Here is a 13,924-nt window from a genome sequence, read left to right on the forward strand (position 1 = left end):
CAGACACTCACGTCACCAATGCCAGAGCTGCCAGGGGCCTCTTCCCAGTTCAGTGGGCAGCTCTGCCAGGAGGCGGCACTCAGCCACAGGGGCTTCCTTCCTTCCATCCTCCCATCTTCCTTCATCCAGCCACCTCCCACCCCTCCCCAGCCCAGGGCTGTCAGGGGCTTCCCTAAGGATAAACCGACAGAGAAACTGATGGGGTGGAAATGTGAGAATGGGCTAGGAGGCTCTTCCCCCTCTCGTGCTCAGCTGAGGTTAGAGACCCTCCTGTGCTTCGGAAGTGCTTCCTGTGGTCTAACTCGTTATGAGGAAGGTCTTGGTGTCCTGCTTTATTCAGGAGTGGGAAGCACAGGGGTGGCCTCTCCCACCTGTCCACCAGCTGCATCCCACCTGGAGCCACCTCACCGCCCCTCTCCGCTCTCCTGCTGGCTCCTTCACCCTCCATGCCCTCCCTGGCAACCCTGTCAGTTTTCAACAGAGCTGAGGGCTTAGAAGCTACAGCTAGTCTACCCCGGGTAAGACCGCTGAGCTGGGACAGCCGAGAGGCCGAGGTCACGGCGGGCTCACCTGTGACCCCACCATCTGACGCCTGCTCCCCCTGCTCCCATTCTCTTCTGCCCCTCGTTACCCTCCTCCCAGCTTCCCTTGCTCCTTCCCTCCTGATAAATCTCACAATCAGACTCAAGGCGGGTATGAGGGGGACAGTGGAGTGGGGAAACAGCAAGTCGACTTGCCCAGACACCGCCCAAAGACGCGGTCTACAGTACCTGGGTACCTCAGGTATCCTGCAGCTGTCCAGGTGGCCGTCACCTTCACTGAGGGAGGAAAACAGAGCGCTCAGAGCTGATGGCGCTGGGAGAAGCACTGCTGTGCGGCCCGGCCAGGGCTCCCGAGGGCCATCACGTCGCAGTCCCTACTGAGGAGAGCTCCCTATGGCTGCAGAGCTCGGCCGTGTGGGCAGGTGAGGGGACCGGGGGCGGGAAACAGGGCGAAGACACCTCGGACACGATGGCCGTGCCTGGGTGCCTGGTGCCCAGTCTGCCCGAAGCGATGCCACGCCCGATGGTGACAAACCAGCCTGGGGAGAACCCCGCTCCGGAGGGGAAGAGCCATGGACGCCCAGGTCGGCCCTGCGATCCGAAGGGAAGCTCTGGCAACGGCTCCCTCAGCCCTGGGAGCCCAGCTGCCGCCCCACCTGGATTTCTTCTCCCGCAGCATCCGCTGCAGAACCATGCCGTTTTCATCCTGGCTGCAGAGGGAACAGGCTCCCAGTCACCAGGAAAAAGGAGCGCCTTGCTAACTAAGCGCCCCTTCAAGAGGGGAGGGGGCTAACCAGACAAAGGCTAGGATTGCGTCCCCTTCCCACAGCCCGGCCCTCCCTGCCAGCCCCGCCTCTTTCTACCAGCCCCGCCCTCCCCACAAACCCCACCCTCTCTACCGGCCCAGTCCCTCTCCAGCAGCCCCGACCCTTTCCACCAGCCCCGCCCTCAGCAGCCCCGCCCCTCACACCAATCCCTCCTAACCAGCCCCGCCCTCCTCACCGGCCCCGCCCCTCTCCCTCTCTCCACCAGCCCCGCCCCTTCCTGCCAGCCCCGCTCTCCCCCTCTCTCCACCAGCCCCGCCCCTTCTTGCCAGCCCCGCCCTCCCCGCCAGCTCCGCCCTCCCCACAAACCCCGCCCCTCTACATCAGCCTATCCCCTCATCGGCCCCGCCCCTTCTTACCAGCCCTGCCCTCCTCACTAGCCCCGCCCCTTCCCACCCGGCCTGTCCCCTTCGCACCGTTGAAGCTCGGAGGGGCCCGGCCGTCCCAGTCCGGAAGACCAAGCAAAGTCTCCAGCTGCTGGTAAGGCTCAGGAATGCCAACTTTTGTGTGGATAAAAAGGAAGAGGTGAAAGTCATTACCTTAAAGTCAGGCTCTCCCGTCGCCCCTGCACGTGGTGGGCCTCAGGGCTGCTGAGACAGAAAAGCCCGGTCAGCTCAACCCATTCATCCACCCTTCTACTCAGCAAGGATTTGCTGGGCCCCAAGGCTGGAGAATCCCAGGGACGGGGGAGCCTGGTGGGCTGCCGTCTATGGGGTCGCACAGAGTCGGACACGACTGAAGTGACTTAGCATAGCATAGCATAGCATAAGGCCTGAACAGAGGAGGGAGCGGGGCCAGACTTGACTTCGAGGTTCTGCCTTGCGGGGTCTTGCAGGAGGCTGGTCAGGAGCGCTCACCTTATCTGTTGTCGGTCAGCCAGAGACTGACGATCGCGGAAGAATTAGCTCTGGGAGGAAAAATGAGCCTTTCCCCATCTGGGTGCTAAGAGGGTCAGAGGGCGCCCTGTCACGGACTGGCCACTGGGGATGGCTTTACATGAAATCAATACTGGTCACTGGACTATAAAGAAAGCTGAGTGCTGAAGAATTGATGCTTTTGAACTGTGGTGTTGGAGAAGACTCTTGAGAGTCCTTTGGACTGCAAGGAGATCCACCCAGTCCACCCTAAAGGAAATCAGTCCTGGGTGTTCTTTGGAAGGACTGATGCTGAAGCTGAAGCTCCAATACTTTGGCCACCTATTGCGAAGAACTGACTCATTTGAAAAGACCCTGATGCTGGGAGGGATTGGGGGCAGGAGGAGAAGGGAACGACAGAGGATGAGATGGCTGGATGGCGTCACCGACTCAATGGACATGGGTTTGGGTAGATTCCAGCAGTTAGTGATGGACAGGGAGGCCTGGCGTGCTGCGGTTCATGGGGTCGCCAAGAGTCGGACACGACTGAGCGACTGAACTGAACACTGGTCACTACTCGTCCCCATACCTGGGCCTGGAGCTGCTGCCAGCCATCAAGGGGTCCTCTCCAACAGAAAACAGGATTTTGTCTTTGTCGTTTTTTAGGTTTGAGAAAACATGGTAGAGAGAGGAACTCGGAATCTGTCGAGAACTGAGTGCCTCTTTCATTATAAGGACCTCCAATTCATTGCATATTCTATTTTTATTTCTGTTCTAGATCTTTCTAGAAGGAACCACCTTGACTCCAAAGACCCATCCATTACCTTTGAGACTTTTCTGTCTGTCTTCTGGGGATCAGGCTGAACACGTTGCTGGGGGGACAAAAAGAGTGTGGAGTTGAGTCCTCACCAGAAAGAGAAGAGCGGACAGGCTGTAGTTTTGAGGCTGAGACTTCAACACAGCATTCTGATCATTTGGTCTCCGGCTCCTGAGAAAATAGGTGTGGGGCCCGAGTGGAGCCAGTGGGACATCTCACGCGGGTGGAAGGAGAGAATGGGGTGCACAGGCAGATCCCCCAGGCGGTGCTCTAATCCCCTCTTCCCCCATTTCACCCTACTTTAACCCCATGTCATCACCCTAACTAATAACTTGAGAAATATCAAGAACCTCAGATATGCAGATGACACCACCCTTACGGCAGAAAGAAAAACTAGAGAGCCTCTTGATGAAAGTGAAAGAGAAGAGTGAAAAAGCTGGCTTAAAACTCAACATTCATAAAACAAAGATCATGGCATCCGGCCCCATCACTTCATGGCAAGTTGATGGGGAAACAATGGAAATAGTGAGAGACTTTATTTTCTTGGGCTCCAAAATCACTGCAGTTGGCGACTGCAGCCATGAAATTAAAAGAACCTTGCTCCCTGGAAGAAAAGCTATGACAAACCTAGACACCATATTCAAAAGCAGAGACATTACTTTGCCAACAGAGGTCCATCTAGTCAAAGCTATGGTTTTTTCCAGTAGTCGTGTATGGATTTAAGAGTTGGATCATAAAGAAAGCTAAGCGCTGAAGAATGGATGCTTTTGAACTGTGGTGTTGGAGAAGAATTTTGAGAGTCCCTTGGACTGGAAGGAGACCAAAGCAGTCCATCCTAAAGGAAATCAGTCCTGAATATTCTTAGGAAGGAATGATGCTGAAGCTGAAGCTCCAATACTTTGGCCACGTGATGCAAAGAACTGACTCATTGAAAAAGACCCTGATGCTGGGAAAGATTGAAGGTGGGAGGAGAAGGGGTTGACAGTATGAGATGGTTGGATGGCATCACCGACTCAACAGACTTGATTTTGAGCAAGCTCCAGGAGTTGGTGATGGACAGGGAAGACTGGCGTGCTGCAGTCCATGGGGTCGCAAAGAGTTGGACATGACTGAGTGACTGGACTGAACTGAACTGAATAGCTTGTAAGTATTAGCTTGTAATAGCTTGCTCATGGCCTTGGTCTCTGTGGATAGGGGACCCCAGCATCAGAATCATCTGGGGAATTGTTTTTAGAGGCAAATCCAGACTTCCTGAATCCAGACCTGAGCAGTTAGGAGGGGAGTGTGTGTGTGTGGAGGGGATGTGTATGTGTAGCAATCTCCACTTTTAACAGGCTCCCTAAGTGATCTGCGTACACTCTACAGTTGAGAACCAGCCTCCTTTCTGTTTTACAGAAACCCTGCCACATAGAGCACCACACAGCATGTGGGGACCTTAGTTCCTTAACCAGGGCTTGAACCTGTGCCCCTTGCACTGGAAGAATGGAGTCTTAACCACTGGAGTGCCAGGGACGTCCCTGGGAGCTTTTGAAGCTTGCTGGAAAGTGTTCATATTCAAACCAGGATTGAATTTTAAGTTGTATGCAAGCAAAAAATGTAAAAATTCTACAGCCATAAAAAATTATGAAAGGAATCTCTGAGGCAAAGTCCAATCTTTTAAAAACTTTGCTCTAGAAGAAAACTTATCTCAGAAGTCAGATGACTCTTTTCAGTCAGTCAGTTCAGTTCAGTCACTCAGTCGTGTCCGACTCTTTGCGACCCCATGGACTGCAGCACGCCAGGCCTTCCTGTCCATCACCAGCTCTCAGAGTTTACTCAAACTCATGTCCATTGAGTCAGTGATGCCATCCACTTATCTCATCCTCTGTCGGCCCCTTCGCCTCCCGCCTTCAGTCTTTCCCAGCATCAGGGTCTTTTCTAGTAAGTCAGTTCTTCGCATCAGGTGGCCAAAGTATTGGAGTTTCAGTTTCAGCATCAGTCCTTCCAATGAATATTCAGGACTGATCTCCTTTAGGATGGACTGGTTGGATCTCCTTGCGGTCCAAGGGACTCTCAAGAGTCTTCTCCAACACCACAGTTCAAGATGACTCTTTTGGATGTCAATATTTATTAATTTTTTTTCTTTTTTTTTTAAAAAAAAAAAAGACAAGATAAAGCCTGACAAAAATGAGGGGGTGGGGAGAAGATGAAATGAAATCTAAACACAAGATGAGCTTCTCTGATGACTCAGCAGGCCAAGAATCCGCCAGCAATGCAGGAGACACAGGAGACTTGGGTTTGATCCCTCCCCTGGAGGAGGAAATGGCAACCCACTCCAGTACTCTTGCCTGGGAAATCCCATGGGCAGAGGAGCTGGGCACTCTACAGTCCATGGAGTCACAAAGGTCAAACACGACTGAACACAAACACGAATAATATAGAAGAGGAGGCTGCTAGATGAAGAGTCCAAAAAGGCTGCATTAGATAAAGAAGAGCAGTCAGGGACTTCTCTGGCAGTCCAGTGGTTAGGACTCGGAGCTTCCACTAAAGGCACTTGAGTTCAAACCCTTGTCGGGGAAATAAGATCCTGTGTGCTGTGCAGTTTGGCCAAAAACAACAAAAAAGAAGAGAGGTCAGACCCCAGACTCAACAGGCTGCCAGACCTGGGCACTTTATGGAAATAGGGGGAGTCCAGAGGGGATGAGCAGTTTCAGAGCTGAGTTACAGCGGGAAGCTGCAAGACATGGCCACGGGTGTCTCCAGACTCTTGAAGGCACGACCCAGAATGTGCCACACGGCTCTCAGGGCTCCCTGGGGTCCTTGTGTTATAAGGAAGAATATCTTTATGCAATTCCAGCACTTGTTCTAGATGGGGAAACAGTGGAAACAGTGGCTGACTTTATTTTGGGGGGCTCCAAAATAACTGGAGATGGTGACTGCAGCCATGAAATTAAAAGATGCTTACTCCTTGGAAGGAAAGTTATGACCAACCTAGACAGCATATTCAAAAGCAGAGACATTACTTTGCCAACAAAGGTCCGTCTAGTCAAGGCTATGGTTTTTCCAGTAGTCATGTATGGATGTGAGAGTTGGACTGTGAAGAAAGCTGAGAGCCGAAGAATTGATGCTTTTGAACTGTGGTGTTGGAGAAGACTCTTGAGAGTCCCTTGGACTGCAAGGAGATCCAACCAGTCCATCCTAAAGGAAATCAGTCCTGAATATTCATTGGAAGGACTGATGCTGAAGCTGAAACTCCAATACTTTGGCCACCTGATGCGAAGAGCTGACTCATTTGAAAAGACCCTGATGCTGGGAAAGATTGAGGGCAGGAGAAGGGGATGACAGAGGATGAGATGGTTGGATGGCATCACGACTCAATGGACACGGGTTTGGGTGGATTCCGGGAGTTGGTGATGGACAGGGAGGCCTGGTGTGCTGTGCTTCGTGGAGTCACAGAGAGTCGGACACAACTGAGTGACTGAACTGAGCACTTGTTCTAAGAATCAGATATGGGGACAGGCTGCTTGCAGAGAACTGAGCGCTCCTGCTGGGGGACGATCGGATGGAGGCTTGGCCACCTGCCAGTGACTCTGCGGGACCAGCGTGGCCCCAAGACCCACAGCATGACAGAGGCGGCTCTGAGACGGAGATGGGCGCCCAGGGCAGTGCCGCAGCAATTCAGGAGGGGCCCTGTGCAAGCGAACAGCCCCCACGCAAGGCATGTCCCACCCTTCCCGACCCTGCACCAGATGTGTATGTGATGAGCTCGCTTTGTTGCTCAGACAAGACTCGCTCCAGGAAGCCCCAGTAAGTCCAATGCTGGCAGACCAAGGAGGGGTGGTCTCCCTCCCAGGAGTGCCAGGACATCCTGTACCCACTCCTGTGACAGCCAGTCACCTGTAACTGCCTGGCACCTGTCTTCTCCTAACAGACCTGACATCCTTCAGAACAAGGACCGTCCCATGGACACTGGCATCCTGGTGCCCTCCAAACCACCAGGCTCAAAGCAGGCACTCAGTAAACGCTCACAGAGGTGAGCGTCAGGCCTGTCCCGCTGCGCGTGCACTCTGTTTTCCAAAGCCTGCAATGCCTAGGCCGTCAGCCCTAAGACTGGATGCTCATCCTAAGGTACACTTTCCCTGAGGGACCCGGCAACCTGGGTTTGGAGTCTGGTGGAGGGGCTGGCACCCTGGCCTTGCCACTTCCTACTGTATGACCTTGGTCTCATTCCTTAACCTCTGGAGCCTCCTTTCCTGGGGTATAAAATGGGAATAATAATGCCTGTCTTGGGCTTTCCTGGTGGCTCAGTGGTAAAGAGTCTACCTGCCAATGCAGGAGACTCGGGTTTGATCCCTGGGTCAGGAAGGTCCGCTGGAGAAGGGAATGGCAACCCACTCCAGTATTCTTGCCTGGGAAATCCCATGGACTGGGGAGCCTGGTAGGCTACAGTCCACAGGGTCACAAAAGTGTTGGACACGACTGAGTGGCTAAACCACAACAGTAATGACTATCTTACAGGTTGTGGAGAGAGCCTGGAAGACCCATCATGCATTCCCCTCAAGGCATCACACAGAATGAACACCCCATAAATGGAGGCTCTTTCTAACACATTTCTTTGCAAAAGTCATCAGTGACAAAGTGTATATAGCTCTAACAACTAACAACTAAATACATATGCAATCTGCAGTCTGAAACAGTAAATAAACATTCGGCACTCACTGCGCAACTGCGTCTGGGGGTAATTTCACCCTCTTGTGGAATAAGAACCAGAGTACTGAAAAAGTATTGACTAGCTTCTTTGAAGGGAATACACTTTTACAGCTGCCAGGTTTGTTTTAAAACATAAAATAGTGTATTCCAATGCAGTGAAAAGCTGTCATCTATTCTCCATAAATTTGTGTAAAGTGCGACGTGAGCCCCATGCGTGCCTGTGTGCTCAGTCACTTCAGTCGTGTCCGACTCTTTGTGAACATGTGGACGGTAGCCCGCCAGGCTCCTCTGTCCATGGAGATTCTCCAGGCAAGAACCCTGGAGTGGGTTGCCGTGTCCTCCTCCAGGGCATCTTCCTAACCCAGGGATCGAAACTGCGTCTCTTACATCTCCTGCATTGGGAGGCAGGTTCTGTACCATGAGTGCCACCTGGGAAGCCCTGTGAGCCCCTTTTGTTGATGTAATTGGTGTTTCTAAAAAGCTATGAGCACTGCCTTCCGGAGCCCTCCCCACCCGCAGTCACATTTATACCCACCTCCCAGGTGAGCCCATCACCTGCAGTTACAGCCACGCCTGTAAACCACCTGGGAGCAGAGCAAGGTGCTGGAGGGGAACCGGCGCCTCAGCCTTGCCCTGACGAGATCGGCACGATGGGAATTACGACGCCATTCACACCTGCTCCGGTCACTTAGGTCATGAGTCCCCTCCTCCACAGGGCCCCGGGCTGTCCCATCCTCCTTACCTGTAGAAGCCCAGAAGTACGGCAAAGAGCAGGATCAGACACAGACAGGACTTGGTGCGGTTTCCCCAGAAATCTGTGAAGAGGAAGTCTGGGTCACCTGGTGCCTGTCACCCTGTCGAGGCCAAAATCAGGCACTGGCCAGGGACGGCCTCTCCCTCCTTTACGCTCACAGGGCAGGTGGGTTGTAACCTCTCCTGGAGCCGTAATCCCACTGAACCTTGCCCTGCAGCCCCTGGGCACCTGCCTGGGCACTCCTGCTCATTAGCAGGCCCCTGGAGGCCAGGACCACGTGGACACTCCAGAGAAGCAGGTGCAATGGCCATGAGCTGACCAGCAGGGTGGGTGACGAGACACAGGACTGTGAGAGACAAAGGTCGCAAGTCCAGCTGCCAAGGGGGTTCCTAGCCTCCGAAATACCTGAATCCCTAATGCTGTAGGAGCTCCCACCAGGGTTACCTACAACAGAAACAGGCCCGGGAGACCCTGCAAGGATGCTACACTCCAGGGAACGTGCATGTTTGAAGGAAGCTGTGTCATATGTGCTGATACAGTCTTGGCTGGAGGTTGTGCGTTTAGCAAACCCCACGCTGGCGCGCTGCAGTCCACAGGGTTGCAAGGAGTCGGACACAACTGTGTGACTGATCGACATCCTGAATAAGCCCCCACCTGCGGCCAGCACACTGGGTCTCAGAGGCCCAAGTCTCACGTTGCAGCGGCCTGAGGGGCTCCCAAGTGTGAACTAAGAAAAGTATGTACATCGGGTGCAGTCCAGAAACATTTACCAAAGAACCGCGTTTGGCCAAAGACAGACACGTCTGCTTCCTTTGACTAGGTGTGAAGATGAAAATGGCATGAAGATGAGATTTCTATTCACATATATATAGCCAAGGCACGGAAGCAACCTAAATGACCATCAACAGACGGATGGAGAAAGAAGATGTGGTAGGTATACAAGAATATGTACAATGGGACGGTACTCAACCATAAAAAGGAGCGAAATAACGCCACTTGCAGCAACACGGGTGCACCCAGAGGTTTTCATACTAAGTGAGGTGAGTTAGACGGAAAAAGGCAAATATATGGTATCACTTATAAAAGGTCGAAATGAGTAGGAATAGATCCACAGACAGAAAACAAGCTGATGGTTATCAAAAGGAAAAAGGGGGGAGAGGGATAAGTTAGGAGTTTGGGATTAACATATACACAGTATTATATATAAAATAGATAACCAAAAAGGACTGGTTGTATAGCACAGAGAGATTTACTCAATATTATATAATGACCTAGAAGGAAAAGGAATCTGAAAAAGAATATATATACATGTTATATGTGTGTGTGTGTGTGTATATATATAAAATTCAGACTGAAATTGAAGGAAGTAGGGAAAACCACTAGACCATTCAGGTATGACCTAAGTCAAATCCCTTATGATTATACAAGTGGAAGTGAGAAATAGATTTAAGGGCCTAGATCTCATAGATACAGTGCCTGATGAACTATGGAATGAGGTTCGTGACATTGTACAGGAGACAGGGATCAAGACCATTCCCATAGAAAAGAAATGCAAAAAAGCAAAATGGCTGTCTGGCGAGGCCTTACAAATAGCTGTGAAAAGAAGAGAAGCAAAAAGCAAAGGAGAAAAGGAAAGATATAAACATCTGAATGCAAAGTTCCGAAGAAGAGCAAGAAGAGATAAGAAAGCCTTCTTCAGCAATCAATGCAAAGAAATAGAGGAAAACAACAGAATGGGAAAGACTAGGGATCTCTTCAAGAAAATCAGAGATACCAAAGGAACATTTCATGCAAAGATGAACTCGATAAAGGACAGAAATGGTATGGACCTAACAGAAGCAGAAAATATTAAGAAGAGATGGCAAGAATACACAGAAGAACTGTACAAAAAAGATCTTCATGACCCAGATAATCACAATGGTGTGATCACTGACCTAGAGCCAGACATCCTGGAATGTGAAGTCAAGTGGGCCTTAGAAAGCATCACTATGAACAAAGCTAGTGGAGGTGATGGAATTCCAGTTGAACTATTCCAAATCCTGAAAGATGATGCTGTGAAAGTGCTGCACTCAATATGCCAGCAAATTTGGAAAATTCAGCAGTGGCCACAGGACTGGAAAAGGTCAGTTTTCATTCCAATCCCAAAGAAAGGCAATTCCAAAGAATGCTCAAACTACCGCACAATTGCACTCATCTCACACACTAGTGAAGTAATGCTCAAAATTCTCCAAGCCAGGCTTCAGCAATATGTGAACCGTGAACTTCCAGATGTTCAAGCTGGTTTTAGAAAAGGCAGAGGAACCAGAGATCAAATTGCCAACATCCGCTGGATCATAGAAAAAGCAAGGGAGTTCCAGAAAAACATCTATTTCTGCTTTATTGACTATGCCAAAGCCTTTGACTGTGTGGATCACAATAAACTGGAAAATTCTGAAAGAGATGGGAATACCAGACCACCTGATCTGCCTCTCGAGAAATGTGTATGCAGGTCAGGAAGCAACAGTTAGAACTGGACATGGAACAACAGACTGGTTCCAAATAGGAAAAGGAGTTTGTCAAGGCTGTATACTGTCACCCTGTTTATTTAACTTATATGCAGAGTACATCATGACAAACGCTGGACTGGAAGAAACACAAGCTGGAATCAAGATTGCCGGGAGAAATATCAATAACCTCAGATATGCAGATGACACCACCCTTATGGCAGAAAGTGAAGAGGAACTCAAAAGCCTCTTGATGAAAGTGAAAGTGGAGAGTGAAAAAGTTGGCTTAAAGCTCAACATTCAGAAAACGAAGATCATGGCATCCGGTCCCACCACTTCATGGGAAATAGATGGGGAAACTGTGGAAACAGTATAAGACTTTATTTTTCTGGGCTCTAAAATCACTACAGATGGTGACTGCAGCCATGAAATTAAAAGATGCTTACTCCTTGGCAGGAAAGTTATGACCAACCTAGATAGCATATTGAAAAGCAGAGACATTACTTTGCCAACAAAGGTTCATCTAGTCAAGGCTATGGTTTTTCCTGTGGTCATGTATGGATGTGAGAGTTGGACTGTGAAGAAGGCTGAGCACTGAAGAATTGATGCGTTTGAACTGTGGTGTTGGAGAAGACTCTTGAGAGTCCCTTGGACTGCAAGGAGATCCAACCAGTCCATTCTGAAGCAGATCAGCCCTGGGATTTCTTTAGAAGGAATGATGCTAAAGCTGAAACTCCAGTCCTTTGGCCACCTCATGCGAAGAGTTGACTCATTGGCAAAGACTCTGATGCTGGGAGGGATTGGGGGCAGGAGGAGAAGGGGACGCCAGAGGATGAGATGGCTGGATGGCATCACTGACTCGATGGACGTGAGTCTGAGTGAACTCCGGGAGTTGGTGATGGACAGGGAGGCCTGGCGTGCTGCGATTCATGGGGTCGTAAAGAGTCGGACACGACTGAGTGACTGATCTGATCTGATCTGATATATAAAATACCGAATCACTTTCCTGTACACCTAAAATGAGCACAATATTGTAAATCAACTATACTTCAATTAAAAAAATAAAAATTAAAGACAACAAAAGCTTGAGCTTATACAAGTTTACAATGAATTTGGTAACACTGTGTTATATAATTCTGTATAAACTCTATGTGTCCCATATTTTCAATGTTTAAGGGAACTTGATATGCCCAGTTTGGGTTTGATTTAATGGATGGAGAAGATTTTCAAGTGCATAGGGAGATTTTGTACTTGAGAGCCTTCTGTTCCGTCTTGTGTGTCTGAGAGAATTAGATGAATCCAGCTTACAATCATAGTTTAAAACAAATTATGCTGTGTGGAAAAATCCAGATAGGAGCAAGTACTTACTGGAAGATTCCATTTATATATGATTCTGCTGCTACTGCTGCTAAGTCGCTTCAGTCGTGTCCAACTCTGTGTGACCCCATAGACGGCAGCCTACCAGGCTCCCCCGTCCCTGGGACTCTCCAGGCAAGAACACTGGAGTGGGTTACCATTTCCTTCTCCAATGCATGAAAGTGAAAAGTGAAAGTGAAGTCGCTCAGTCGTGCCCGACTCTTAGCGACCCCATGGACTTCAGCCTACCAGGCTCCTCGGTCCATGGGATTTTCCAGGCAAGAGTACTGGAGTGGGGTGCCATTGCCTTCTCCAATATATGATTCTAGGGAATGCAAATTGATCTGTAGTGCCAGAAAACAGAACAGTGGTTGCCTGGGGATGGCGGTGGGCAGAGCATGGCAGAGAGAAGTTGCAAATGAGCACAGGACTCTTTGGGGGGTGAGAGTTATATTAATTTTCATAATTGTCATGATGGGTATTGCAGGTGTACACGTCAAAGTTATTAGATTCTATAGTTTCTAAATTAATGTGTAGTTTGTTACATGTCTACTTTACCTCTATAAAGCTGCTTTTAAAAAAAGAAAAAGAAAAGAAATGCATCCAGATTGGAAAGGAAAAAGCAGATCGGTCTGTATTCCCATACTACATGTTCATCTCTGTAGAAAATCTGATGGAATCTATTTTAAAAAAACCATTAGAATTAACAAGTGAGCAGGTGAGTTTAAAATGGCAGGATACAAGGTCAGCATACAAAAACCAATTGTTATTATCAACAACCTCAGATATGTAGATGATACCACTCTAACAGCAGAAAGCAAAGAGAAACTAAAGAGCCTCTTGATGAGGATGGTAGAGGAGAGTGGAAAGCTAGCTTGAAACTCAACATTCAAAAAACTGAAGTCTTGGCATCTGGTCCCACCACCTCATGCAAATAGGAGGGGAAAAGTGGAAGCGGTGACAGACTTTATTTTCTTGTGTATAGATTGGCGATCTGTACACAGAAATGATGAACTTTGTTCCATGTACAAACATTAACTGCAATGGATCATAGACAAAGATATAAGAGCTGAAACTATAAAACATTTAGAAAAAAATAATACAACTTTTATGGCCTTGGACTAGGTAAAGATTTCTTAGATACAACACCAAAAGCAATAACCAGAAAAGAGAAATTCATAAATTGGATTTAATCAAAATGAGTAACTTCTGCTCTGTCAACAACACAGGAGAATAAAAAAACAAATCAGCCAGGAAAAGATTATTTCCAAGTCACATATCTGATAAAGGAGCCGCATCTAAAACCCAATTGTATGAAAACACACACATATTATTTTTATTGTTGTGATGGACGGGCAGGCCCGGTGTGCTCCAATTCATGGGGTCACAAAGAGTCGGACACGACCGAGCGACTGAACACGACTGAACTGAACTGAACTGTCTAGTCCCCCAGTCATGTCCAACTCTTTGTGACCCATGGACTGCAGCACACCAGGCCTCCCTGTCCCTCACCATCTCCCAAGGTTTGCCCAAGGTCATGCCCATTGCATCGGTGGTGCCATCCAGCCGTCTCATTCTCTGACACCCTCTTCCTTCTGCCCTCAA

General features: G+C 49.3%; 1 protein-coding gene across 8 annotated transcripts in view; it reads right to left on the reverse strand.

Annotated features, from left to right (window-relative positions):
* The window catches only part of ABO (ABO, alpha 1-3-N-acetylgalactosaminyltransferase and alpha 1-3-galactosyltransferase), a 37,996-nt gene that overhangs the window by 9,601 nt on the left and 14,471 nt on the right, over positions 1-13,924 (reverse strand). For 5 of the 8 annotated variants that reach the window (XM_059891214.1, XM_059891217.1, XM_024998586.2 and 2 more), the window contains 4 exon segments: positions 8,469-8,541; positions 3,045-3,092; positions 1,906-1,956; positions 771-818 (listed from right to left, as the gene is read on the reverse strand). In XM_059891214.1, coding sequence (XP_059747197.1) covers positions 771-818; positions 1,906-1,956; positions 3,045-3,092; positions 8,469-8,541 — 220 coding nt within the window. 8 annotated transcript variants of the gene reach the window in all.

This window comes from Bos taurus, chromosome 11, assembly GCF_002263795.3.
Source record: "Bos taurus isolate L1 Dominette 01449 registration number 42190680 breed Hereford chromosome 11, ARS-UCD2.0, whole genome shotgun sequence".
Classification (NCBI taxonomy): domain Eukaryota; kingdom Metazoa; phylum Chordata; class Mammalia; order Artiodactyla; family Bovidae; genus Bos; species Bos taurus.